Here is a 27,992-nt window from a genome sequence, read left to right as displayed (position 1 = left end):
GCTGTCTGTTTTTGAGCAAGAAAGTGTTAAGATTTGATTGATCACATTTGAAAAGATCACCCTACCTACTGTGTATCTTTGTAAATAATTCACGCACTTGATGAAAAATGAAGCCATCTCCTTTAGGCTCTGTCTACCAAGAATTGTTAACTGATACATTAGAAACTATATGCTCTGATCAACATTTAAATTTATTTCTCTGCTATACATCTAGTCATTTTTGTTTAAGTCTGCATCTTTTAAAATTGATCGTGGTGATAAAAAAATTAATCATATATAAATCCAATGTTGGGTACTATTGATAATATCCACTTGATTACTCAATTTCTTTAGAAAGTAGAGTTTAACAGCCTTACCTATAAGATGACATTCATATATGGACATAAGCTGCCATACAGAAGAGCTTAAGTAGGGACTTACTTCCCTGGTGGTACAGAGGGTAAGAATCCATCTGCTAATGCAGGGGACACAGGTTTGATCACTGATCCAGGAAGATTCCACATGCCTCAGAGCAACAAAGTCCATGCACTACAACTACTGAGCCCACAGTCTAGAACCCAAGAGCTACAGCTACTGAAGCCCATGCTCTGCAACAAGAGAATCCTGAGCTAGGGAGCAGCCCCCACTCTGCACAGCTGGAGAAAACCCATGCACAGCAACAAAGACCCAGTGCTGAAAAGAATGTACAAAGGAAAATGTGAAGCAACCGGAACGGGATTCAGATATCTCATTTGCTAGAGAAATAACATAGGTCTTGAGTTTTTCAGTCTGAGGTAGCCACTGAAGGAGAACTCACATCTATCCGTCACCATTGTATTTTGGAGTGAGAAATCAAGATCTATAATGAGAACAGAGTCTAACTTATAAATGGAAGTATTAATAGATATTTGCTGTAGCATTTTCTCTTTGAGAAATAAATATCCTATGCACTGTAGTATCAGCAGACTTCATTGAAATGTTCCTTATCCATAGATCTGAGCCATTTAAATAATTTTATTTATTTTTGGCTGTGCTGGGTCTTCATTGCTGCATGGGCTTTTTTCTAGTTGTGGCGAGCAGGGGCTTCTCTTTGCGGTGACTTCTCTTGTTGCAGAGCCCAGGCTCTAGAGCACAGACTCAACAGTTGTGCACACAAACTTAGGTGTTTCAAGGCATATGGGATCTTCCTGAATCAGGGATAAAACCTGTGTCTCATGCATTAGCAGCTGGATTCTTTACCACTGAGCCATCAGGGAAGCCTGGATCTGACCCATTTTATACAACTTTCTCAATATTTCCCGTTGTTTTCATGAACTGCTCATTTCCTTTTGTTTCTTAGAGGTCCAAACGTATGGTCAAGTCACTTTTCCCAGAAAGCTTTTGCACAGAGATGTTTAGTTCTGTGCAAAACAAGCCACTTGAGAAACTCCATTATCCTGGAGGGCAGTGATACTGAGGGCCACCCCATGGGTTAGTTAAGTGCAGGAAATAGTGCTTTGTATTTGCAAATCCCAGAACCAGAAGTATTCTCTAGGTAAGAATTTTCCATCCTGAAAGTATTAGAATGAGACGTTATTGCTAATTGGGTTAGAATAATCATAGCACTTACAGAAAATTGTTAAGGCAGTTTGCTATCTACAAGGGCATATTTGTGAGAAGACCATTTTTTTGGTCTCTTTTATTGGACCCAGCTAACTAGACGTGGCCTTACACAGTGTCACAGTTTTCTGGGCACCACAGCTTTTCACCAATGTGAAAGATTATGTGTGGTGTGAAGACACACAGCAGGCACATGCAGACTCATAAATTACTGTCACCTTGGAATGCCTTGGTGGCCAAAACCGTTTTCTTTATTTCTATCATATAGATCCCAAGTGAACATTTTTCTGTCTTGTTTTGTTTTTTTATAGTCCAGAAAGTGAAAATAGAGGCTCCTACCAGTTAATCTGGAACTTGCCTTAAGTTTTCTGCTCCCCTCCATATTTGGTCCTCATCTCTCAGGCTGTGACATAAGAGTAATGAAAGGTTGTTTCCATGAGCTTACTAACCCTCTGTATTTCCTGTTTGTTCATAGTTGGATTTGATCACAGATCTCTTGGGCACTCCATCACTGGAAGCAATGAGGACGGCTTGTGAAGGCGCTAAGGCACACATACTCAGGGGTCCTCATAAACAGGTGAGGCCCTGTATTTGGTCACCATCTGGCAGAGTTTCCCTCCCACAGAATAACGAGATGAGAATTTTTAAACAAAAACATTACATGTAGGTTTTATTCATTTTTTTTATGTCATGGCCATAGGTAAAATGTTAAAATATTTGTCAAACCCAATAGGATATAGTAATTCCCAGTGCTGTAGGAGAAAGTATTTTTGTAGCACCTTTGCTAGTAAATGACCTCTGGCTTTGGTCTCCTGGTTTTTGCGTTGTTGGGGACAAGTTACAGGGGGTGGATCCTTGACCTCAGTACCATAACCTCGTATATGTGTATCAAGCTGTCATTTTCACATACTGAGCCGAAATACCCGGTATCTCTCATTCCAGCCAGGAATGTGAAGCTGTTTCTATTGCACTCTTGCCACTAACACAGAATTAGATGTGAATGTTATTAGAAAAGAAGTATGAAGAGAGATTGCCAGATTTGCACTGATCAATATTACTTGCAACCAGCCAAGTCACTGCTGAGAAAGATGAGATGGTTATTATCTCCACCCTGTTGATTGAGCAGCATTTTTTAGAAGCACTTTCCTAATCTCCTTGGCAAAACAGCTTAATGATGTGAAGTGAGTAAGGGGAATACTTTTCCTAGGAACAACAAACCGAGACAGAAGGGAGAAGGCTTGAGCAGGGAGCGTCGGCAACTCTTCCCTGGGCTTCGCCTTGCTTTCTTTTACAATGGGCATTGAGATGATCTGATTGATCGTTAGAAGATCTGGTTGATGTAATTGATAGACCAAGTGACAGACGGAGTTTGGCAGTCCTCAGATTACCTGCCAGACATTTGATCGAGGCATTGGCTTTTTTTTGGAGTTCCCTGTCTATGATTCTGGTGTGAATCTGGAGCTTCCATTTCCACAGGCGAAAAAGGCAATGGGTAAAGCGTGTTATCTTCTAAAACCAGCCTGAACTAGTCATTGTAGATTTACTACTAGAGATGGTGTTTTAAATAGCCCCCTGCTGGTTACATCTTTCTGAAATGATGGGGGCGCTGACTCCCTTAGAAGAGCACAGTCTCAACCTAGAGGAAGGTTCTATTTTCAAAGAAAGATCTAACAAGATCTGTTATGTTCAATTTACTGGCCAGTATCAGGGATATTAAACTAGTTTATCAATACCTGGCATATATACCTTCAAAGCAGATTTTTAAAAAATTTTGTTTGTGTATTTGCAAGTAAATATGGGTACATGTAAAATAAAAATTTTACAGTTAGTCGTTCTCAGCTACCCCCATGTCATCCTAGTCTCCTCTGGATTAATTTGAGAATATCTTTCCAGACATTTTTCTATGCATTTACATATATTTGTACAAACAGAAATATATCCTATTGTTTGTTGGGACTTTTAAAAAAATACACATATACAGAAGGAAAACCTAATTGGCTATCTTCTTAAAGTCACAGATTACTGCTTCAAATTAATATACTTGTGTTGGTTGATTAATATACATCCTTCCAAGTGGTTTATCAGTCAGGATTCTTTCCACTGAAACTCAGTTAAAGCTGACTGAAGCCAAAAAGGATACTTAACTTAGGGCTCATGTAACCGAAAAGTCTTGAGCTACCACTGACTTTGGGCTCTGCTGGATTCAGGTAGTCAAATAATATTTCATACCAGGAATTTGCCTCTCTTCTGTTCTGTTTTCCTGTATTTTGGCTTCATTTTCAGAACAGGCTTTCCCCCATGAGTTGGCCAAAATGGAGCCAATAATCTAGGCCTACATTCTATTAGCAGATCAGTCCTTCGGGAAAGAGCTTTCCCAACTAGATTCATAAAAATATTTGGAGGGTCTCTGATTCTGTTAGGAATGTACTTGGTCATGAGGAATAGAAAACCTTGCTTGTGTGTTAGTCGCTTAGTTGTGTCCCAACTCTTTGCAACCCCATAGACTGAATCCTGTCAGGCTCCTCTGGCTATGGAAGTCTCCAGGCAAGAATACTGGAGTGGGCTGCCATTTTCCTCTCCAGGGGATCTTCTGACCCAGGGATTGAACCTGAGTCTCCTGCATTGCAGGCAGATTCCTTAGCACCTGAGCTACAGGGAAATCCCAAAAACCTTGCTTATAATGGTCTAAAGAAATAGAAGTTTATTTTTTCCTCATATCAAAAAGTCCCAGAGGTAGGCAGTCTGGTGATGGCATCGCAGCATGTCATCGATTATGTCTATTTTTTTTTTCTTTCTTTTTTCACCTTTAGCATGTGACTTCATACTCTCTTGCCTATTGCCTCGTAGTCACAAAATGACAATAGCTTGTCCACAAATCATGTCCATATTCAAAGCAAGAAAATGGAGCAAAGAGGGAGCACTAGCAGGATCTGTTCCTTTTCTCAGGAAAGCAAACATTTTCCCAGAAGCCTGCCTAGCAAACCTCTGCTTATGTGTTACTGTCCAGAACTGTATGGCATGTGGCCTCCCTGAAGGCAAGAAAGGCTTTTTTTTTTTTTAAGTGTCTTTTCTATCCCAGTTAATAACGATAGAGATAAAGGATAAAAGGATTGGGAGGGTGTGTTAGGTTAGCCAGCCATTGACTGTTTCCAACCTGTTTTAATTATGTACATCATCCTGGCACCAGAGGTGGTGCTCAGAAGACATCATTTGATTGGCCAAGCCCTCTGCTCATTTTTGCAGTTGGGAGACTGAAATTAAGCCCCACTGAATCACTTGATCTGAGAGTGAGAAAGGGAGTTGGGTCCTTTAAGGTCAGGAAATAACGGACAGACAAGAACACTGGTATTTTCTATGTATTGTCTCTTTTCTACAGCTCATTACATGAGTTTGAGTAGGCTCTGGGAGTTGGTGATGGACAGGGAAGGCTGGCATGCTGCAGTCCATGGGGTCGCAAAGAGTCAGATGTGACTGAACTACAACTCAAGATCTTGGATGAAGGGAATCTTAGCTGCCACGGCCCAGGAATCTATTAAGGCAGATACTTGTTGAGGCTCTGCCATGTTGATAGGATTGAGAAGTCTTCTACCAGCCCTTAGTCCCTTTGTTCATCTCATAAGGTTTAGAGCTTCATTTTTCCTCAGACTGTTCTCAGCTAATTGTGTCAGAAATAAGTAAAATTCTGAAATTTTTCAGAAATAAGTGAAATTCAGTAAATTTCACTGAGGTGAAAATAGTTCCATCTCCTGTCAGGTACTTTATCTTCCAGGTAAGAGAATCAGAGTACTCTAGAGAGTTCACGCAGTTCAGACTTACTTTTCAGACGGGGGTTTCTTTTGTATAACCCCAAAGTGCTTACCATGGTGCACTGCACATGGTGCAGTTCAGTTCATGCGGCCGACTGATGGGCGCGGCTTCTCTGCTGCCAGGTAAAGACTATCAGGAATCTCCAACAGGCCTTGCACAGCCTGGCCGACTCTGCTGCGGTGACCACACTCTGAAGTTGGCTCTTGATAACTGTGGCATCTATCACCTAGGGCCTCTCGCTCAAGCCAGAGTCTCATCCTTGCTTCATTTCACTGGCAATTACTTAGTCATTACTGGGGCACTCTTCATAACCCTTCCTGTGCTCGTGACTCAGCACGGCACCCGCTCACTCCTACATGGCCTGAGTGACTTACCTTGAAGAACAACAGAAAATGGACCCGTATATAATGGATCCATATATTTTAGAGGGAGAAAAGTAATATGTGTGAGTATTGGGGGAATTGGCAGAACCTTTTTTCCAAAGGAGATGTTTAAGCCGTATTTCTAAGCATTCTGGGCTTCCTCATGGTTCAGCAGTAAAGAATCCGCCCACAATGCAGGAGATGCGGGTCGAGAAGATCCTCTAGAGCAGGGCATGGCCACCCACTCCAGTATTCTTGCCTGGAGAATCCCATGGACAGAGGAGCCTATTGGGCTACACTCCATGGGGTTACAAAGAGTTGGACACGACTGAAGCAACTGAGCAGCAGCAGCTGAACTTCTACTTTTTCTCTTATTCAAATTTATTCTGTTGCACTTGAGGAGAAATATAAACTTCTTAGCATTGGCTCCACAGAGTGCAGAAAAAAAAAAAAGAAAGAAATGCAGCATTTGTAGTATTGCATTTTTCCTGTGGAGCCAAAGCTAAGTTATTGATAGTTATCGTTCAGGAAAGGTACTGGCATGACTGAACTGACTCTTTTTCTCTGGGGCTCTTTTTAACATGCATATATAAACACAGAAAAGGAGAAAGCATACCAAATGACTGTTAAGGCTGAAATGAAACAGGATTATTTTTAATGTATCTGTTGGGGTGTACTTCTATAAAGAAAAATAATATTGGGGGGAGGGTGGATTTGTAATATTTCAGGTAGCCTTAAACATCCACTCTTGATTTTTACAAATTCCCCATCCCATATCCATTTGTCCTCCATTCATAAATTTTGCTTTCTAATTTGTCTTAGATCCTCTATTTAGTGGCCTCTAGAACTGCTTGTTCATGTTTTCCTTGCCCACCAGAGAGGTGTTAGTCATCTTTGTTGTCTCAGCATGTAGCCCAGGACCTGGCACTTCGTGGATGTCAGGATTAGCAGTGATGTTGGTAGGTAGGCAGGTCTGTACTGGAGTAGTCTAATGGATAAGAGAGCCAAAGCAAGTCACTTACCTGAGTCTGGTGATGGCAGAGTTAGAATTTGAAGCCACATCTTCTAGTACTTATTCCAGTATTTAGTATTCCCTTCCTTAAGCTATAACCTGCCTCCACCACAAAAATGGGATGAGGGGTAGATGCACTTTGAGAGTGGAAGGAAAAGAATTACTTATGGGGAGACATTTTGGTCAGTAAAGACTGACTGGAATTTGGCTGCCAGCCTACACAAATCAGTGAAAAAGAGGACAACTATTCAGTTAAACCAAGAATCAGAATCTTTCAAGAATATCAAATGACTTCATTTTACACAATAAAAAAATTCTTATAGAAAATATGTGTAAGTTAAATCATAAGTTAAAACCTCTTCCCCACACTCTTCACAACCCCCCTCCCTTCTCCTGACTAATACAAATAATTTTAGAGCTGCCATAGACGTGCATATTAACTCCTTGGTAAATGCACCAAGGAGTAGTAGACTGGCCTACAAATATCTGAATGCCAGCTAAACGTGAGTTCTGTGAGCACAGTGCTCTTTATCTGTAGTAATCCTACCAAGTATTGTACAGTTAGAGCTCAACTTGAGAGAGTGTTTAGTCCAGCCTCCTCATTTTAGGGAACTGAGATTCAGACATGTTGATCTAGTTAGTGAAGTAGAACTCCCATCTCCTTTTATCTGCTGTTAACTCGTGATCCTAAAGAAAACATCTGTAAGGTGAATAATTACCCCCTGATGATTCTGAGGTGTCTTTTTGTTCTTGTTGGATTTTCATACACGGCTTAACTGTTGCAAGGAGGCAGATACATAGAATACTTGATGCTAGTAGTTGTCACAGCAGGATTCTAAGGCTGTGATCAAGACACAAGGGACCTTTCAGTGTTACTTGCGTGAGAGACAGAGCAGTGACACCATTCATCTGCCAAGCAGCAAAATAACAGCTTCATAAGCTCTGTGGCTTATAGGCTCGTTAGAATCATCTCCCTGCCTGCAAAAGGGTTAGATACGGGTGTGTGGATATGCCTGCCACTTATTAATACAAAAGACAATTATTGAGTGAGTAATCAATGCTAAAGGCAGTATGGCTGGAACCAGCAAAAGCAGCGTCATACTTTCTTAGAAGACTCTGTAAATCCCTGAGTGTCCTAAAGCTCCTTCAGCGTTGTGGCAACTTCATGGTAATGTTGACATACGACATCGTTCACATGCTTGCACAGTTTACTTGCAAGTGGCCAAGGTTGTAAATCTTTTCTCCCATCCCTCGGCATGTTTGGTCTCCCCTTGCCAAAGCGTGTATAATATAAGGCTAATGGGGTTTCATATTTGCAGGATTACCTTTCAGTTTTCATAGGCTCTTTTGTGCTCTGACCTTCAATGGGTAATCATGCAATATAAAATATGCACTGAAAGTCAGTTATTGCTTTTGAAGACTGGTTAATGAGGGGAATACTCATCTCCTTTGAGTTGAGATTTCTCTGCACACATCTTTAGAGCTGGGTACTTGTCATAAACTGGCTGTATTCCACATCTACTTACACAAAGACTCACTCACATATTTGAATTCTTTATTTTTTTGCAGCCATCTCTTCCTGTACTTTATACCCTGTCTAGCCAGGCTACACATGAAGCTGTTCATCTCCTTTGTAGGATGTTGGTCTTTGATCCAGTAAGTAGTGTTTGTTTTTATGTTATTTTAATGAATTAAAAATGTGTTCTAAGAAAAACATCCTGGCTTTGAATAGATGGGCAATGTAAATAATGACTTTTTAAAAGATAACTCATGTAATTGGGGCCTGAAGTTTATCATGCTCCCCCATCACAAAGAAGTTCGAGTAGTAACACATAATATTAGGTGAAGAGAGATAAGGAAGGGCATCATCTTTATTTATCTCAATATTTGTAAAAGGAGTTTGACACCAGTCTGAATTAGGGGGAAAATTTTTAACATTATTTGAAAAAAATCTGCCCATTGTATTGCATAAGGAAGTGTTTACTCTGGGTTTTCAGTTCAGTCGCTGAGTTGTGTCCAATTCTTTGCGACGCCGTAGACAGCTTGCCAGGCTTCCCTGTCCTTCACCAACTCCCAGAGCTTGCTCAAACTCATGTCCTTCGAGTTGGTGATGCCATCCAATCATCTTATCCTCTGTCATCCCCTTCTCCTCCTACCTTCAGTCTTTCCCAGCATCAGGGTCTTTTCCAGTGAGTCAGTTATTTGCATCAGGTGGCCAACGTATTGGAGCTTCAGCTTCAGCATCAGTCCTTCCAGTGAATATTCAGGGATGATTTCCTTTAGGATGGACTGGTTGGGTCTCCTTGCAGTCCAAGGGACTCCCAAGAGTCTTCTCCAACACCACAGTTCAAAAGCATCAATTCTTTGGCACTCAGCTTTCTTTATGGTCCAGTTCTCACGTCCATACATGACTACTGGAAAAACTATAGCTTTGACTAGACAGACCTTTGTTGGCAAAGTAGTATCTCTGCATTTTAATATGCTGTCTAGGTTTATCATAGCATTTCAAATGGTGGCTTTTCTAAATGCCATTTCTAGACTTGACTCCTCTGGGACAAAGTTCAGTTCTTCATTTATTCATTCATCTGAAGAATATTGATCACATCTGTGCCAATAACTGTTGTCAAAGAAGACTTTTTTAAATGAAAGCATTTAGAAAATTTTACTTGCCAAGAGTACATGGAAGTCACCAAATACAAAACACAACAGATATTTAAAGGGAAAAAATACCCACAAAATTACCAGTTAGGTTTACACTGGTTTGTTCACAGTGAGAAATAGCAACTTTGTCACCTGATTATTAAATCCGCAAAGGTTAGAACAAAGATTAGGGATAAAAATGATTTGTTAGTCCAAGTCTGTAGGAAACAGAGTTCTTTTATTTGGAGAACCAGAATGCTAGCAAGGTCATGCTCAAAATCCTCCAAGCCAGGCTTCAACAGTATGTGAACTGAGAACTTCCAGATGTTCAAGCCAGATTTAGAAAAGGCAGAGGAACCAGAGGTCAAATTGCCAACATCTGTTGGATCATAGAAAAAGCATGAGAATTCCCAAAAACATCTACTTTGCTTCACTGACTACACTAAAGCCTTTGACTATGTGGATCACAACAAACCGGAAAATTCTTCAAGTGATGAGAATACCAGACCACCTTACCTGCCTCCTGAGAAACCTGTATGCAGGTCAAGAAGCAACAGTTAGAACTGGACATGGAACAGCAGACTGATTCCAAATTGGGAAAGGAATACATAAAGGTTGTATATTATCACCCTGCTTATTTAACTTATATGCAGAGTACATCATGCAAAATGCTGGACTAGATGAAGCACAAGCTGGAATCAAGATTGCTGGGAAGAATATCAACAGCCTCAGATATGCAGATAACATGACCCTTAGAGCAGAAAGTGAAGAGAAACTAAAAGAGCCTCTTGATGAAGGTGAAAGAGGAGGAGAGTGAAAAAGCTGCCTCAAAACTCAACATTCAAAAAACAAAGATCATGGCATCTGGTCCCATCACTTCATGGCAAATACATGGGGAAACAATGGAAACAGTGAAAGACTTTTACTTTCTTGGGCTCCAAAATCACTGCAGATGGTGACTGCAGCCATGAAATTAAAAGATGCTTGCTCCTTGGAAGCTATGACAGACGTGGACAGTGTACTAAAAAGCAGAGACGTCATTTTACCAACAAAGGTCTGTCTAGTCAAAGCTATGGTTTTTCCAGTAGTTATAAATGGATGTAAGAGTTGGTCCATAAAGAAGGCTGAGCACCAGAGAACTGATACATTTGATCCGTGGTGTTGGAGAAGACTCTTGAGAGTCCCTTGGACAGCAAGGAGATCGAACCAGTCAATCCTAAAGCAAATCAATGCTGAATAATTATTGAAGGACTGATGCTGAAACTCCAATACTTTGGCCACCTGATGCAAAGAACTGACTCATTGGAAAAGACCCTGATGCTGGGAAAGATTGAAGGTAGGAGGAGAAGGGGACAACAGAGGATGAGATGGTTGGATAGCATCACCAATTCAATAAGCATGAATTTGAGCAAACTCTGGGAGATGGTGAAGGACAGGGAAGCCTGGCGTGCTGCAGTCCTTGTGGTCGCAGAGTCAGGCACAACTAAGTGGCTGAACAAGAACCAATCACGGAGTGATCAAGTTATTTCTATCACATCTCCTGGTACAAAGTGGATTTTTGTTGGGTGTTTTCCTTTTGTTTACTTTGGTATGTGAGGTTCTTAGTGATCAGGAAGCAAGACAAAGTGGCAGTTCTTTCGCACAGTCCCTCCTTGTGGTCAAATTCCTGCCATTGAGGACAGTTTCAGCCACATAACTTGCTGAATGAGCTGGTGATTTAGTGTCATTAGTTTGATATTTTATTTGGCAAGTTTATGTGTATAGCTTTCACAGGAGATTTTGATTAATACATAAAGACCTTTTGTATGGTTAACAAAACTAGAGGCACATGGATTTCAGGTTTCAGAGGTAATTTTTGTCGTCCATCGAGGATTTTCTAAAGGCCCTGAGGTTAAATTTACTTTTATTTGTCAAGTATATGTTACTCTCTTTATTCTACTTAGATTAGGAATGAGTAACCATGTAATTCACCTGTCCCAGGTTTTACCTGCAGTTCTTGTAGCTGTAGGGTATCCTCTTTCTCTGAGATCCCACGTTTATTAATGACTGTGACCTGCTGAGAGCTCGTAGTCTTTACAGCCCTTAGGGTCCTTTTCCTAAGCCACAGAGTGGATGCCATGCTCATCTCCCCAGAGGCCTTTCAGATACCAGTTCTGCATGTGAAATGTAGTCCTTATTCTTCAACAGTGGGATTGTCACACTTAATTAAATGAAACTTCTGGTGTGGTCATAGTTACAAATTAGATTTATCTACAATAAGGAGGTTTGATTTATCTAATAAGGAGGACAGGGTCTTACTGAATTTAGTTTATGAATGATTTATTAGGGATTCTTTTCTTTCTAGTTATGAGAGTTCTGTATCTAGCTTAAAGAATGTTTCATTCTGATTTTATCCTGTTAAATTTGAGAGTTAATGATACATTAGAAAGAAAGAAATGAGATTAAAAAAAAAGCCATTAAAATAGAACATTAACCATAATTAAATAAGTTTATTTAATCCATTTAGTCTGAAGTAGTTAATTCTTATTTTGTTGATCTTGGGTTAAGCAGTCTATTACCTCACTTCTGCTCCTTGTGGCTGTCTGTAGTGATGATAAGCAGCTGTACCCATGAGTTTGTACCCCAGAGATGACAGTCAGGAGTACCTGATGACATTTCTTTACGGAGATCCTTGTGATGGTTCATATGGAAGACTCAACTCCTGATCTTTATCTTGTAGCAGGAGCCTTTAGGCAAATATAAGGAAAAAGCAGAAACAACCAGGGGATGATAAGATGAAAAGGTGCTGGTTCTTTTATTATAATAATACCAACAATACTGAAAAGGATGGAGTATAATAAATAATTTTTAAAGATGTAATTAACTATTACCTCAAAATAGTGAAGACATTAAACAAATCTCCAGAGACCTTAATTTATCTAAAGACAATAAACAGTTATAAGCAATATTTTTAAAGTATAACAATAATTATTAGGAATTTAGGTAATTATTCACTTTTTTCTCTTGATGAACAAAAGCATATCTGTTATCTTAACACACACATCTTTCTTTCATCACACATTCTTCCATGCTTTTTAAATACATATGTACTTTAACCCAAAGGTATTTGCCATCTTTTTTTAACTTTGTCGATGGCTGCTTAATAATATTAAGAGCCTAAGTATATTAAAATTATGTTGCCCATATATCCAAAGACCACATATTAACTCAATATTAGTAAGGTCTTAATGTTAACTAAGAATTAGGAGTTTAAATTTTAAGTTGACTCATTAAGTCTTTAGAATTTTTAGCATACAAAAAACTAATTTCTTTTTAGAAACACATTACCTGTTATCATTTATCTAATTTAGTTGAACACATAATTTTTCCAGTAAGAAAAAAATTCAAAATGATTAGGCTTTTTATGAGGGAAAAAAACCTAAGATTTATATAAACCAGAATATTGTATTAGCATTATTTGTACATGACAGTAAAATCAGAAAGAAAACAGGTGGGTGTTTTAAAATTTTTATTAACTATTAACTCATACTGATTTGTCCAAAGAGTCATCTTGTATACAATTATTAAAACCTTTAAGTTGTTTATGAGAAGTATTTTGCTTACTTTGTGGTCTAGGAATTAAGTAATAGTATTATTTTAAATAATTTTAATTTATTATTTTAAATTATTTTAAATAATTAAAATAATAAGCTCACAATTAAAGCTTTTTAATCTTTGAGTTACAACTTGAGCAAGAAAAAATTTCTAAAGAGCCAAAATACTTCATTCATAGGGAAGAATAATGTTTTTATATCTTTCCGTTTCTTTTTATAGTCTTTAATATTGTTATTGTTTCTAAAAGCCAGTTGCAATAGGAGTTTGCTCCATTTGATTTTAAGAGATCTCATAATATGATGTATTAACTCCTCTCAGAAGTATACAAAGTACATCCATTTATATTTGTAAAATGGAAAATTTTATCACTCTTATTCAAAACTTAGAAGAGCCAATTTTGATAAAGCAACAGAATCTCATAAAAACAAGTATCCATACCTATTACAAATGTTGATCAAGAAACAAGATGTAATTACAACATAGAGGACATAATTATGCAACATCAGATACTTCAAAAGAACATCACTATTAAATCTGAGAAGTTTTGTGATTTTTTTTTTTTTCACTTCAGTTTTACAGGATAGTTTTTCAGTGTTCATACCCCTTACAAAGTGACAGTCTCCTTTCTTTAACTTTGTTCCAGAAGTCCCAAAGAGACTTTAATTTGTTTAGAGAAATGAAAATTGATCATTGCATGCTAGGGATTTGATTTACTTTTTGTTCAAAGGCTTTTCTTTTGTAAGATGAGACACTTCAGAGGACCCGAGCCTAGTGCACACAGAACATACAACACAGAGAGCATGCCATCCATAGTTAGAACATACAACACAGAGAGCATGCCATCCATAGTTAGAACATACAACATACAGAGCATGCCATCCATAGTTAGGAAAACACCAGAATCTCTCCAGGTATGCATCTGAAATTTTAGGAATACCAGAATCCCCAGACAGACAAGACTAACAGTGAAACCAGATTCCATCTGCTGGTTCACAGCTGACAGGGACCCAGTTTCTGACATCTGCCACCTGACAGAAATGGTTGTATGATAAAACCCAGATTCAGTCACTGCTGCCACCAGTTTGGACATGATCAGCCATGCTCACTCAGAAACAGAAATAGACTTGGCCAGTAACCAGTGGGCAAAAGCCAAAGAGCTCTCAACCCTGCACGTGAGCCTGGCTGGAGCCTGAGTCCTGGTGGACTCAGAGGGGTCCAGGCAAGGTGTACTGGCCTGTATTTTTTGGTTCTGACAGTAGACCTTGATCCCAGCGGAGCCTCTGGGAATAGTTGGACTCATTTAGGAAAAAAGAAAAGGTTTAGTTGCTAAGCATGTTAGTGTGTCAGACTTCAGAAGGGCTGTCACCAAATAACAAAACACAAGCAGCAGCAAAAGGAACAAAACTGGGTTGTAAAGTTCACATTCAACTCTTCTTGGTAGAGCAACGGCCGATTTCTGTTGTTAGCATATCCGAAAAGGTCATGACATGGCTTTTTAATATTAGCATAGCAAAAAATCAGAGATAACGTGTTTTTCTAGGGAATCCAGGTTTAGGGAAATATTTAATGTTCTGTTATTTGAGGGGCCAGAATCAGTTGGAGGATCCAATTATTTTGGATTTGAATGCAAATGGTTTTCTCTTTTCAGTTGTGTTGTGTGGAAGCAGGGCAAAGGGTCAGTTTGTGTTCTCCTCTCTACTACTGAGTCATCCTTAAATCTTTTAAAATCTACTTTGTCTCAGTAGTACTGACATATCCACTGAGCTATAAGAAGGGACAGCTTTATTCTTTTTTCATGGAGAAGCAAGTTTAAAAGTTTATGGTGTATGTAACTGGAAACCAATACACTCAGTATTCTGATCTGAAGTGCCAGAAAACCCCAGGCTGCTGATACGCACACTGGGATGGATATCAAAACATGGCATGCAGGCTATTAGCTGTTGCCTAACCCCAGCAGCTTTCAGTCAGGCTTTTGCTCAAGTTGATTTGGTGTCCAGGAGGATAAAAGTTTCAAGCAGCTTTGTAAAACTGCCACCATGATCACATCTCTTCTAAGTGCTGAAACATATTTAGAAAATACAACTGTTACTTAAAATGTAAATGTATCCCTTCCAAAGCATTGCATATTTAAATATCATGATATTTATCATTTTTGACCCTGCACACATCCATTTAAAGGTAGGAAACTTTTCAGGATTTTAGCAGAAAGTCATTTCTAAGTGCTTTCTGGCAGAATGTGGTGGTTTATAACAGTAGCTTCTTGTCTTACATCAAAAACTCCCTCTACTGCTATATTACCTGCCTCAAAATTCAGCTGTCCTCTTACCCTCAACCATCTGCAGCCACCCCTCTATGCAGGATGTACTGTAAATTAAGTGTAAGTGGTATAAAGCAGCCACTGTGGCTCATGAAAGATCCTATATGGACAGTTGTGTTTATCTGTAGTGTTGATGTGCTGGTCTCTCAATTTGATTTCAGTCCAAAAGAATATCCGCTAAGGATGCCTTAGCCCACCCCTACCTAGATGAAGGGCGACTACGATACCACACGTGTATGTGTAAATGTTGCTTTTCCACCTCTACTGGAAGAGTTTACACCAGTGACTTTGAGCCCGTCACCAACCCCAAATTCGATGACACTTTTGAGAAGAACCTCAGTTCTGTTCGACAGGTTAAAGGTAAGTGTGTTTTTTGGCTTTCCGCCAGGGGGGATGACTATAACATTTTCTGTTATGTGACTGTGGAAAGCTGAGGTCTGGATGGCGATCAAAGCTCCTTTATATGTTTATTTTTAAAAACTTGCATATAGCCGTTTGTCCAGAGTATATAAGCCAAGAAAGCTATGTGTGTTATAAAAACATTGATTTTATATCCAAGGGAAGGTCTGGCAGAGGAATGAACATTTTGTTCTTGTTTTTAGAGCTGACTTAGTATGACTCAATATATTTAATATGTATTCACTCAGTGTGATTGCATGGAATGAAACATATTGGACTTTTTTATATAACATGCAGAGCTTTAAAAAGAATAAACAGCCACTGAGGGAATCATTCCTTAGATGATGACAAGAAGAGGATTTCTGATAGTCTAGTCATAAAATATCCTGACACAATCTCCTACTGGGGTGGGGGTTAATGACATCCAAAATTCTGAGTGGTTTTAAGTGTCTGCTCTAGGACATTTTAGAAAAGAATTGTCCCCAAGTGACCAGCCTGAAACTATGTACCTAAATACCAACTCAAGTTTTTTAAGTGATTTTCAAAAAGGCAGTAATTACCAGCAGTTTAGAAGAGCTCATTTATAATGCTAACCCAGCAGAGGCACTCTCGACTTTATACACTATTTTGCACCTCCCACGGGTGGGATTTCCAGCCCCTGTAACGCCACTTGGGAGGGTTGGCCTGCATTCAGCAGCACCTGTCGCTTGGTTTCAGGAAAGTTCCACTGAACTCTGCCTGAGAGATGACGTGTGTGTGTTTGATTTAACTAAACCACTAGGAAATGCTGTTCAGATGCTGACTAGAGTTAACCCATGAATCCACTGCTCCCAGGCCTGCGAATTGGCATGGGTTGTATGATGTTTGTTTTCTCCACAGAAATCATTCACCAGTTCATTTTGGAACAGCAGAAAGGAAACCGAGTGCCTCTCTGCATCAACCCTCAGTCCGCTGCTTTTAAGAGCTTTATTAGGTAACTGTGTGTAACTCTAACTTCCTTGTTAGGATTGAAAGGGTGCCATTGTGAGTTTATTATTCAGCATATTTCTTGTTTTATTTAGATTAGTAACATGAATAAAAGGTCCAACAGAAAGTTTCTGAGTTTTGGCTTTAGTCAAAAGCACATGTAAAATGTGAAGAACATGTGTTTGCAGTCTCGCTTCAGCTCACTGTGGTTGCCTTGGCAGTTTTTCCCCAGATGACCATTATGCTGCCTGATCAAGTGCGTGGGGATCGTCCTTCTGCAGCAGCCACTGTCCTGCAGTTGGACGTGGTCACCTCAGTTCCCACTACCATCCCCACCACCCTAATGATAACTGCAAGCAAGAAAATCATATTTTATAGGTGGACTGCTGATATATCCTCTTTAGAAGAGAAGCCAACAGTCTGATTGGCTCAAGAGCTATAAGCCTCCTTTAGAACCTAGCAAGCCTCATTCTCTTTCTGTTTGTCCTTTCCTTCTTCTTTTCCTTGAGTCCTTGTATCAATCATGGTCCATCAAGAGAAAGAAACCCACCTAGTAATACGAACAGGGAAAATTTAATAACAAGCATTAACTAGGAAAAGATGGCTAACAACTCAAAGGCATGGAAGAGGATGCTGAGGAGTCCGAAGTAGCAAATGCAGAAAAGCAAGGACTCCCTCTGGACCAAGGGAGAGCAAACAGAGAGAAACTGAGAACTCAGAGGAAGCCCCTCCACCCCAGGCTATTAAGATTTGGACCTCTTTGGAGAGTAGCTAGCTGCCACAGGAACACAGCATTGAGGATGGTGAAGAAACTTTTCAAAAGGGGTGGGCTGAACTAGTGCATCACAGAGCCTGCTGGGAGCAGAGAAAGTTTGGGTAGACCAAAGCCTCCCCCGCCCTCCACCCCAGAAGAAAGGCACACCGGAACCTGGAAGGAAAGCAGCTTCCTAACGCCATGGCCTTGCAGCGCCCCTCTAGCGCCCTCTGTTGACAAAGGCTCACATCAGGCCGGGCGGCAAAGGAAAAAGGTGCACAGGTCTGGCTGGGGTATCACAGAGCAGTGTGTCTTTGATCTGAGAGGCCATGCTCTTCCTGCCCTTCTCCCACTCCTTTTTCCTCTCCTCCTCGCTTCTCTTTCCCTTCCCCTCACACTTCCTCCTTTTAAGTGGCCTGGATATAGTGTTGAAGGGGATTGAATTTACTGAACCAAGGTCAAGAATTTTTTAAGTCCTCTCTCATTCTTTCCATGTATGCTTCCGTAGAAAGAAGGAATGAAGTTGCATTTTTACTTCTCTATGGTTTTAAATTACTTTGTTTTAAATTTTTCCCTAAGAGTCAGTGACCGAGTCAGTCAGGTGTTTTAATGCCTTTCAGGTGCAAGTTATTCATTATCCTGGCCCCGAGGAAGCAGGGTGACACCAGCTGCCTCGAGTCTATAATCTTAGTTGGCAACATTAGACAGACCTGTGAAATAACCGACAAAACAGATCTGCAGATAACAAGTGCTAAATGATTATCAATTAAAACTTGATAAAAGAATGCTTATGAGGCTCATTCAAAATAGGTCCCTGCTTAAAGTCACCTTATTTTGAGAAGCTACTTTTAAATGGATAATTCTGTATCCTTTAATGTTATTTTCCCAGTTGATTATAGGATTATTTATAATAGCTTCCATTCGTATTATGAAGTAGGCACCGTGGAAAGCACTTTACACAGACTGTCTCATTTGTTCACCCCCATATCCTCTGGAGGTGGACAGATGCACTGTTAAAGAAGTGAAACAAAACCCCAGAAGTGGACTTGATCCTTTTTTTTTTTTTAAGAGGAAAAGGGGGAAACAGGCAGCAGTGAACTGCCCTTTTGTGGTGCTTACAGCCGGCTCACCGTATCTCTGTTCTCTTCCAGTTCCACTGTCGCTCAGCCGTCTGAGATGCCCCCATCTCCTCTGGTGTGGGAGTGACGGTGGAAGATAATGTACTACTGAAGATGTTATGTAGCTCTCCACTGGAGTCTGGGATTTGCAATTCTGGAGGTTAATCATGCTTGTACTGTAATTTTACTAATGAAGTTTTAAATTAACAACCACTACTTGTATGATAGGAATAATATTTAGAAATGTTACTAGACTTTTAATCTTGTAAAGTGGTTGTGCTTTTAGAAGAAAAAATATTTTACCCAGAGTTGCACATGTTTTATGAATTTAGTGCAGCTGTTATGGCTCACCTCAGAACAAAAGAGAATTGAACCAAATTTGGGAGTTTGGGGTTTTTGTGTTTGTTTTTTCTTTTTTAAAAATATGAAGTGAGATTGTTCACACACACACACAAAGGACAGTCATACATTTTGATATTTGAGCCATTCCTGAAAATTTGGGGTTTTCTAAAACAAAAGAATCTAGAAACCTTGCCTGCGACCAATCATGGAGCCACGTGAGCTGATCGTGGCTGCACCTGGGGGGGTGGGGGAAGGGGGCATGCCACCTAATGATCAAGCCCTATAATTAGCTTCTCATTAGCGCCGTGCCGGTGATGTGTGCTGTCTAAAATCCAATGTTGTGGGTAGAGAGAATGAGTTTGTGACTAGGAGAGACTAAAACTTCTGTTTTCCTTACCCAGTATAAATATATATATATATATTTAATCTATTTTTATTAGAAGTTTTTCTGCTCTTTCTTACATAAAAGAATCCCCAAGCATGCATCTTTCATGTGTGTAAATAATTCATTTCTGGGCTAATTTCAAAAGAATCCCAACATTGCTGTATAGAGAGAGAACTAGCTTGCACATTTTAGGTCTGTGAAATTTTGTGAGACTTTTCCTGCACTGGACAGTAAAAAAAATAAAGATAAAAACAAATTAAAAAAAAATTTTAAGCCACAAAAAAAGGCACATAGGGAATTATGTCAAATGTGTTTGTGTCCTTAGGCAAAGCTGTGGGAGTCTTGAAATGTCACAGTAGTAAATAACTTATTACTTTTTGACAAATTCTTGTTTCTGTTGGAACACTGAATTCCTCTGTGCATATGTATATATGAATACAAATTGAAGGCCTCTACCTCCTGGAGTTATACAACTTGGCTTGTTTACCTCCACATGCTGATGATGACTATTTTTTTTTTTTTAAGTTCAATGTGGAGACTTGAAACTTGAATGTCCCTTCCAACTTTTATATTAAAAATAAAAAGACAAGAAAATTGAAGATCGTTTTTCACCTGTACAAGGAATACTAATGGATCGTCTTAAAATTGGTCTAGGAAAAAACCTTGGTGTGTGTTATGGACAATTAACTGTTAAAGTTATTGTAAGTTATCTGTATTTAGCAGAGTATTTTCATCTTGAGTGATTTGAGCTGAATTTGAAGACTATTAATAAGTTATGTTTGGAAGTTTTAACTTCAATGAAGTAATTATTTGCTGTGAAAGAAACAAACATTGAATTACTAAACAAAGATGGTGCAATATCTTTGTTTTCTTTTTACGAGGCTCCTGAGAATCAACCCAACTGAAGCATTTCAATTCACTTGAATGAGAAACGTGTTTAGTATCAAAAGAGCCCAAGAAGACACTGGTGTGAAAGGTACAATCTCAGAGGTTGGTCAATTACCGTGGCACACTTACTGGTCACTTTGTACAATGTAGATTTGAAGTACAGTGGTGAAAACATTAAATGTGACATTTGAAAAAGATGTGTCAGCCGTTTTATTTCAGTTCCTTTATTTTCTCTTCAGTATAGTCTGCAGCCTGCATTTGCAAAGTTTTGAGACGTTACCTGTTTATATTTCCATTTCAATTTTTGAGAAAATTAGTTGTGGGGTTTTTTTTTTTAACCTTCTCAGAGACTTTAGATTGCCAAAAACATAACTGAAAACTTATTAACTGATTTCAGAGATACTGCTTATATGCAATTTGAACATCTTTCCAGACCTTAGAGTCTATCTAACCCAGTGGTTTTTTAACTTTTCTTAATCCTATTTTCATGTGAAATCAAACTCCAATATAGTAGAGTCCATTATATTAAACAAAAGTGGACTGCTCAGGGGGCTTGACCCCTCCCTCCGCTTCCTTTCTGCCTCCTGCCCCTGGCATCCCAGCGGTACTTCTGGCTAAAGAAGTCCCAGCTGGGTGGTGGTGTGATCAAGACTCAATGCCAGACTGCCTGTCTGGTACCAGCCTATCGTGTTAGACCGCGTAACTTCAGAATACTTTGCCTGAGGCTGGATAAAGCAAGAATACTCGGGGTTGTAGGTACCATGTGCACTTCTTCATAGGTAAGTATTAGAGGAAACTTGTTTGACCTGTTCCCACCAAAACCTGTTCATCTCACCAGGGGATTTGTGCCCTATTCTCTAATTTTACATTGTTGATAATTGCAAAAGCATGCAGTGTGTACAGCCAGTAGTCAGTATGGACAGGTAAGTCAGGGCTGGAAGCAGCTGCAGTTTGTTTGCAATTTAAGTTATAAGAACCTGGAATATGGAGATAATCTATTGAGCTAGCTCATAAGATTTGGAATTTTAATTTTTTCTGTATGGTAAGTAATTTTAAATATTACTTATATTAAAGTACATTAATAGGATGCGTAACTCACATGGATTTTAAATTAAGACAGCTGCGGTGGGGGCTGTCGTCCAGACAGCACAGCAGAAAATGGGCACGTTTAGTGTCTTCCCTGCAATGCCTCTTCCACCTCTTCTTGGCTTCTGAACACAGCTCTTTTCTTCTCTTAGGGGCCATAACTCTCCCTTACAGGCTCCTTCCTTTATCCTAACGTGTTGTGTTCTCTGGGCTATGGATCAATCCTGGGTTTTCATCCTAAGGTCAAAGGTTCTTGACTTGGTTACTTGGTAGAATCACCCGCAGAGCTTTCAGGAATTCCACAGCTGCACCCCAGAATCTGAGGCAAGGTCAGGCCAGTCTGTTGTGGTGCGGTTCTGTTTGTTTAAGTCCTTCCCATGTGCAGCCAAGATCCACTGCCGGACACGCTCTCCTTGTGACCTCATCTACCCTCCTGCCTTCGTTGGCTATAAGAGAATGACCCCAGATCTCATCTCTATACCCAGATTCTTCTAGGTAGCTACTAGAAATTTCTACTTGGGTATCTTATAGGTCCTCACCCATGTCAAAAATGAAATTAAGGGACTTCCCTGGAGGTCCAGTGGCTAAGATCCCGTGCTCCCAGTGCAGGGGGGCTTGGGTTCAGTCCCTGGTCGGGGAACCTATATCCCACATGCCACAACTAAGATGCAGCACAGCCAAATCAGTTATTTTTTTAAATGAAATGAACATTTCTTCCCCGATCATTCTTATTGCCCCATTAGCTCTTTTTCCCACCTCCTCGACTAGCAAAATAGTTTCGGCTTAACAAGCTAGGGCCATCCTGAGCACTTCATGAGGAATTGTGGAAGGGAAGCGACTTGCTGGGGGCGAAGGGGGCAGAGTCGTGCCCTGAGTCAGCCTATTCACGTTCAGAGGGGACCAGTGCCAGGGTAGTGCTCCTGACAGCACAGCAGCAGGCCTTCTTTTTTGGCAGGTGAGAGGGAAGCGAATGACTCCAGTCACCGTGCTGTCTGCGCCCTACCCCTCAACCCTGGGCTTCACCATCCACCCACTTACACAAGTCCAAAATCAGAGTCCTCCTCACTCCCATCTCAGCTCCAGAATTCATGCACATTGTGCATTCCATTCTTTGATATACTTTTATCTTAATGTTTTAAATGACACACCATTAGGGAAAAAAATAGTAAATTTCCAGTGAATAAGCTAAATGCTGTTCAATCTTGTTTTCCATTTTGGGACCAGGGCTGCATTGAAGAGCCTGATACTACTCACTGATTTAACATCCAGTTTTTGTCTCTCAGGTTTAAAATATTTTGAGAATCAAACACCTAAGTGATAACATTTTCTTGTGACCTTTGCCAGTGAGTGGACAATGCCCAGATACTTGGAAAGAAGTGGTAAATTACATTTTCAGGTTGCTGTTGGTAGAATGTTTAACACACAGATCTTGCTAAGAGTTCAGTGTTTATCTTAAGCAGCCGACTTCAACAGATTCAGACAGTGGTCAGCCTCCTGCTGTCTCAGGGAAATACTCAAAGATCTCTAAGTAATAAAAATGGGTTTATTTTTACTTATGTTTTGATAATACTCATTTTCACAGCTCTTCATTGCCACAGCCAACTATTTTTATCCATTTCTTAATTATAGCAATTACACTTTTTTTTTTTTTAATGAGCGGCTTTACCTTAGAGTTTCTGAGAATGCTTATCCTTGAGAAGAAAAATCTTAATAAATACAATATTGTGATTTCTTTTTAAAAACTATATTGTGGGGGCTTCCCTGGTGACTCAGTGGTAAAGAATCTGCCTGCTACTGCAGGAGACACAGGTTTTGATCCCTTGTCCAGGAGGATCCCACATGCCCCAGAGCAGCTAAGCCCATGAGTCACAGCTACTGAAGCCTGTGCACCTGGAACCCGTGCTCCACAACAGAAGCAACAGCAATGAGAAGCCCGCCTGCCGGAACGAGAGCGCAGGCTCCGCTTGCCTCCTGTCCTGCGCCTGCCCCGTCCTGTCCACTGGACTGCTGTGGAAGGTGGTTCCACATGAACACAGAGCTAAACTTTTAATTTGAGCCCCTTCCTTGTGATGAAAGCAAACAATGAGTAACTTCAATTTATTACCTCTTATCTATATTTTTATCCTTTGTCATGACTTTTCCATGAAGAAAAATAACTCAAGGTAGAACCAACTAACCAAATTTCCCCAGATAAGCCATTGCTCGTATGTGTAGTATAGTAGTACAGGATTTCTAAATCATGTTTCACTTTACTACACGTATTTTAAAAGCAAGATATTCAAAATACATTTTAAATAACTAACCATTTTTTTCCATCCACTAGACACACTGAAAGAAATCAAGAGGTACTTAGCCTATACAAGCTTCCTCACTTTTACCAGATTCAGATGTGGCCCTGTCTATTAGTTCATGAACCTTTTTTCATTCTATACTATTTACCAAAGCTCATCATTCAATTATTTTTTACCAACAACAGTCTTAAAAGTTAACATGTCATATACATCAGAGCTTTCCTGGTGGCTCAGATGGTAAAGAACCCACCTGAAATCCAGGAGACCTGGGTTGGCAAGATCCCCTGGAGGAGGGCATGGTAACCCACTCCAGTATTCTTGCCTGGAGAATCCCCATGGACAGAACCCTGGTGGACTACAGTCCATGGGGTGGCAAACAGACATGACTGAGCAGCTAAACAGCAGACATCATCCTACAGATTGCAAATAAAGACCAGCAGAATGACCAAACCATTAACACCCGTGCTTTTTCATCTAACTATCAAGAATCGGGTTAAGCTGAGTTTTGCGTCTGGTCGTGTTCAGACCTTTTTAAGTGCAGCAAAAATACTTGAACTTTTATTTCAAGCAATATAGATATTTACAAACAACTATACAGAAAACATGTGGAGGTTCCTTAAACTATAAATAGTTACCATATGATTCAGCAATCCCACTCCTGGGCATACATCCAGAAAAGACAAAAGCTCTAATTCACACAGATACAAGCACCCCAGTGTTCACAGCAGCACTGTTTACAACAGCCAAGACATGGAAGCAACCTAAGTGTCCATCAACTGATGAATGGATAAAGAAGGTGTGGTACATATACACAATGGAATATTACTTAGTCATAAGTGAAATACCATTTGCAGCAACATGGATCTACAGATTAGCATACAGTGAAACAAGTCAAAAATAATACAGTATCACTTATATGTAGTCTAACAAAATGTACAAATGTACTTATTTACAAAACAGATTCACCGACAAACTTACGGTAAGGAGAATGGGGGGGAGGGATAAATTGGGAGTGTGGGATTAATAGATGTACATTACCATATAAAAAAAGATTTATTGTACTACATGGGGAACTATATTCACTATATTCTAATAAACCATATATATATGGATGCGTGTATATAACTGAGTCACTTTGCTGTACACCTGAAACTAACACTATTATAAATCAGCTATACATCACCAACAATAAAAAATTACATAAACACCCAGGATTTCTTGATGATTATAACAAACATTAAATAAATAGCTGAGCTTACAGAAAGAGGGGATTCTTTAAAGACCTAAAAGATCACAAGCCACTACTTCCCTAAGGCCTTTTGCCAACTGGTAAAAATAACAGCTAACACTAATAGTCAATGTTTATTGACTAATTACTATATGCCAGACCCTGCTCCAAGTACTTTACAACAACCCTGTAACGTGGGTACTATTAGCTCCATCTTTCAGAGACTGAGGCACAAAGAAGTCAAAATCTTGGCTAATAGCTACAAGGAAGACAGGATATATGGCCTTGAGCAAGATACGGAATTAAAACAGGCTCCCACATGTAATTGAGACGTTAACAGGGCTATACCTTCAGTAAAAGCTCTGTCGGGGGCGGGCGCAGAAATCCTACCTGCCACAGTGAAATGTGTCTGTTACAACCGCAGCTTCCGGTGGGGAAAAAGTCCTCCACAGAAATTTAAACCACAAATGTGCCCTTACATGTCATCAGATTTCAGATTTATGCTGCCATCAAGGCTTAGGAAACTCAAATCAAGATATTAACCTAAAACGCCCTCAGTTGGTAGTGCCCTGGGGTATCTGGCAAAAGCAAACACAGATGCTCTTTTGAGGGAAATGCATCCTTAACTAAGGCTCCAGAGATTCTGGTAGAGCACCTCCAAACAGGAACTCACAACCCAAATTACAAAGCACGGGGAAATAAGCCACTATACGTAAGAGCTTCCCTGGTGGCTCAGCTGGTGAAGAATCCACCTCCAATGCGGGTTCAATCCCTGGGTTGGGAAGATTCCCTGAAGGAAGGCAAGGCAACCCGCTCCAGTATTCTTGCCTGGAGAATCCCCTTGGACAGAGGAGCCTGGCGGGCCACATCCATGGGGTGTGCAAAGAGTCAGACACAACTGAGCTACTAAGCACAGCATGACTAAGCACATACATAAAAGACAATTACAAACCAAGTACTTCAGATACTGGAAGTACTGGATGCAGAATACAAATGGATTATGCTTAAAGAGTATTTAGAGGGTTTCCCTGGTGACTCAGTGGTAAAGAATCCGCATGCCAATGCAGGAACACGGGTTTGATCCCTGATCTGGGAAGACCCTACATGCCGCGGAGCAACTAAGCCTGTACATCACGACTTCTGGGCCTGTGCTCTAGAGCCGGGGAGCCGCAGCTACTGAAGCCCACGCCCTAGAGCCTGTGCTCTGCAGCAAGAGAAGCCACAATTAGAAGCCCATGCGCTGAAACTAGAGAGCAGCCTCCACCCACCACAACTAGAGAAAAGCTCACCCAGCAATGAAGACCCAGTACAGCCAAAATTAAATAAAAAAGTCCTAATGAGGTGGATGGACCTAGAGCCTATTGTACAGAGTGACGTAAGTCAGAGAAAAACAAATATCGTATATTAATCATACAGGCAGAATCTAGAAAGATGGTACCGATGAACCTATTGGCAGGACAGCAGTGGAGATGCAGGCACAGAGGAGAGACTTGTGGACACAGTCGGGGAAGGACGGACTGGGAGAACAGTGTGGAAACATACACACCACCGTATGTGAAATAGACAGCCAGTGGGAATTTGCTACCTGACACAGGGGGCTCAAGTCAGGTGCTCTGTGACAACCTAGAGGGGTGGGATGGGGTGGGAGGTCAGGGGGAGGTTCAAGAGGGAGGGGCCATATGTATACCTATGGCTGATTCACATCAATGTACAGCAGAAACCAACACAATATTGTAAAGCAATTATCCTCCAATTAAAAATCAATAATTTTTTTTTAAATGAAGGTATCCAAAAGCCAATCAAGGACTAAAATCACTGAAATATCACCAGGCAAATCTGAAAGGAAATCAACTCACACAAATGAAAAATAAAGTCATTGAAAGTAAAAATAAACAGCAGATAGAACACAATCAAAGAAAAACTTGTGAAAATTTACCCGGTATACACTGTCTCGTATACAGCAGAAATAACAAAAATGCACAGAAAATAAAAGACATTGACACTGGAGGGGTAGAGTGAAAAAGGTCTATATAAAATTGGAGTTCCAAAGATAAAAGGATACAAGAGGGGCAATGTTAAATAATAGCTGAAATTGGCTTACATTTGATCATAGTTAGGAATCATTGAATCTAGGAAGCACAACTAATCATAAGCAGGATAGACAGGTCACGGCAGCTTTATTGACAACAGCCAAGATAGAGAAGCCACTAACGTGTCCATCAGTTGGCAAACCAGGCAAAGCAAGAAGACTGGCCAAAGGAAACCCAAAAAGTGCCCCGTAAAAGTGACTCAGACCACCACACGGATGCCCATGGGTCTATCCACACATGCTCTTTTGCCTCCTAATAAACACTTTGCTTCACTACTTTCCATCTCTATGTGGAAATTCATTTCTACACGGCTCACTGGCCCCTAGTGGTCTAGAAGCTAGGATTCTGCGCTCTCACTGCCATGGCCAGACTTCAATCTCTGCCCGGGAACCAAAATCCTGCTTCAAGCTGAGACCATCTGAGGTCAGTCTTAGCCTTGAGCACACAAGCATGTGCTGAGCCTGGTGAGCCTTCCTCGTAGCAAGTCCGCTCCTTCCCTCCAGCAGTAGGTAGAAGAACCACTTCTTTTTGCCATTCTGGGCAAGGTCCTGGGGTTTTGCAGCCTGGGCCCCTGTCTATATCCTCAGTCCCTGACAACAGCACCCAGAACAAGCTGTTTGCCCTGCTGCCTGAGTGCCCTTCAATGTTCTCAGCAAAGAACTCGGGTTTTCCCGGCAGCATTTGCACCCACACCGAGAGCTTTCCCTGACCTCATGCCACCTCCACATGCCGGCCCCAGGCCCCACGTGTCAGACCAACCATGTGTCCATCTATAAGGGACGATAGTCTCTGCCGGTGGCATGAGTGGTGGGCACACCTACAGCCACAGCACTGGCTCTGTGGACAGCTGATCCCTCGGGGGGCTGGACCACTTGCTCTCCTCCCCCACACCCGACCAATGGTCATGACAAGGTGACACTGGCGGCCGGGCAGGAGGGGGCCCAGAGGCCAGCACCGGGCACAAATCGAATGTGCCTTTCCACCGGCCGTGGATACACAGGATGTTGGGACTTTGGGTCTACAAAATAATCCAAGCCCGCTAGAAGCGGAACCCCACGTGCAGGATGAGAGCTCCCTCTGGACACAGGCTCGAAGCTTGTGCACAGGCGCTGGCCACACCAGCGCTTCCTGCCCA

The 27,992-nt window shown here is 40.7% G+C and overlaps 1 protein-coding gene across 1 annotated transcript in view; it reads left to right on the top strand.

Annotated features, from left to right (window-relative positions):
- NLK (nemo like kinase) overlaps positions 1 to 20,359 on the top strand; it is a 129,364-nt gene extending 109,005 nt beyond the window's left edge. Inside the window, exons 7-11 of the mRNA XM_005907241.3 lie at positions 2,054 to 2,155; positions 8,329 to 8,415; positions 15,472 to 15,670; positions 16,589 to 16,682; positions 18,581 to 20,359. Coding sequence (XP_005907303.2) covers positions 2,054 to 2,155; positions 8,329 to 8,415; positions 15,472 to 15,670; positions 16,589 to 16,682; positions 18,581 to 18,635 — 537 coding nt within the window. The 3' untranslated portion in view covers positions 18,636 to 20,359. The remainder of the gene's footprint in view (positions 1 to 2,053; positions 2,156 to 8,328; positions 8,416 to 15,471; positions 15,671 to 16,588; positions 16,683 to 18,580) is intronic.
- The last annotated feature ends 7,633 nt before the right edge of the window (positions 20,360 to 27,992 follow it).

This window comes from Bos mutus, chromosome 19 (assembly GCF_027580195.1).
Source record: "Bos mutus isolate GX-2022 chromosome 19, NWIPB_WYAK_1.1, whole genome shotgun sequence".
Lineage (NCBI taxonomy): Eukaryota > Metazoa > Chordata > Mammalia > Artiodactyla > Bovidae > Bos > Bos mutus.
The sequence above is the reverse complement of the archived record's forward strand: the minus strand, read 5'-3'. Positions and strand labels throughout refer to the sequence as shown.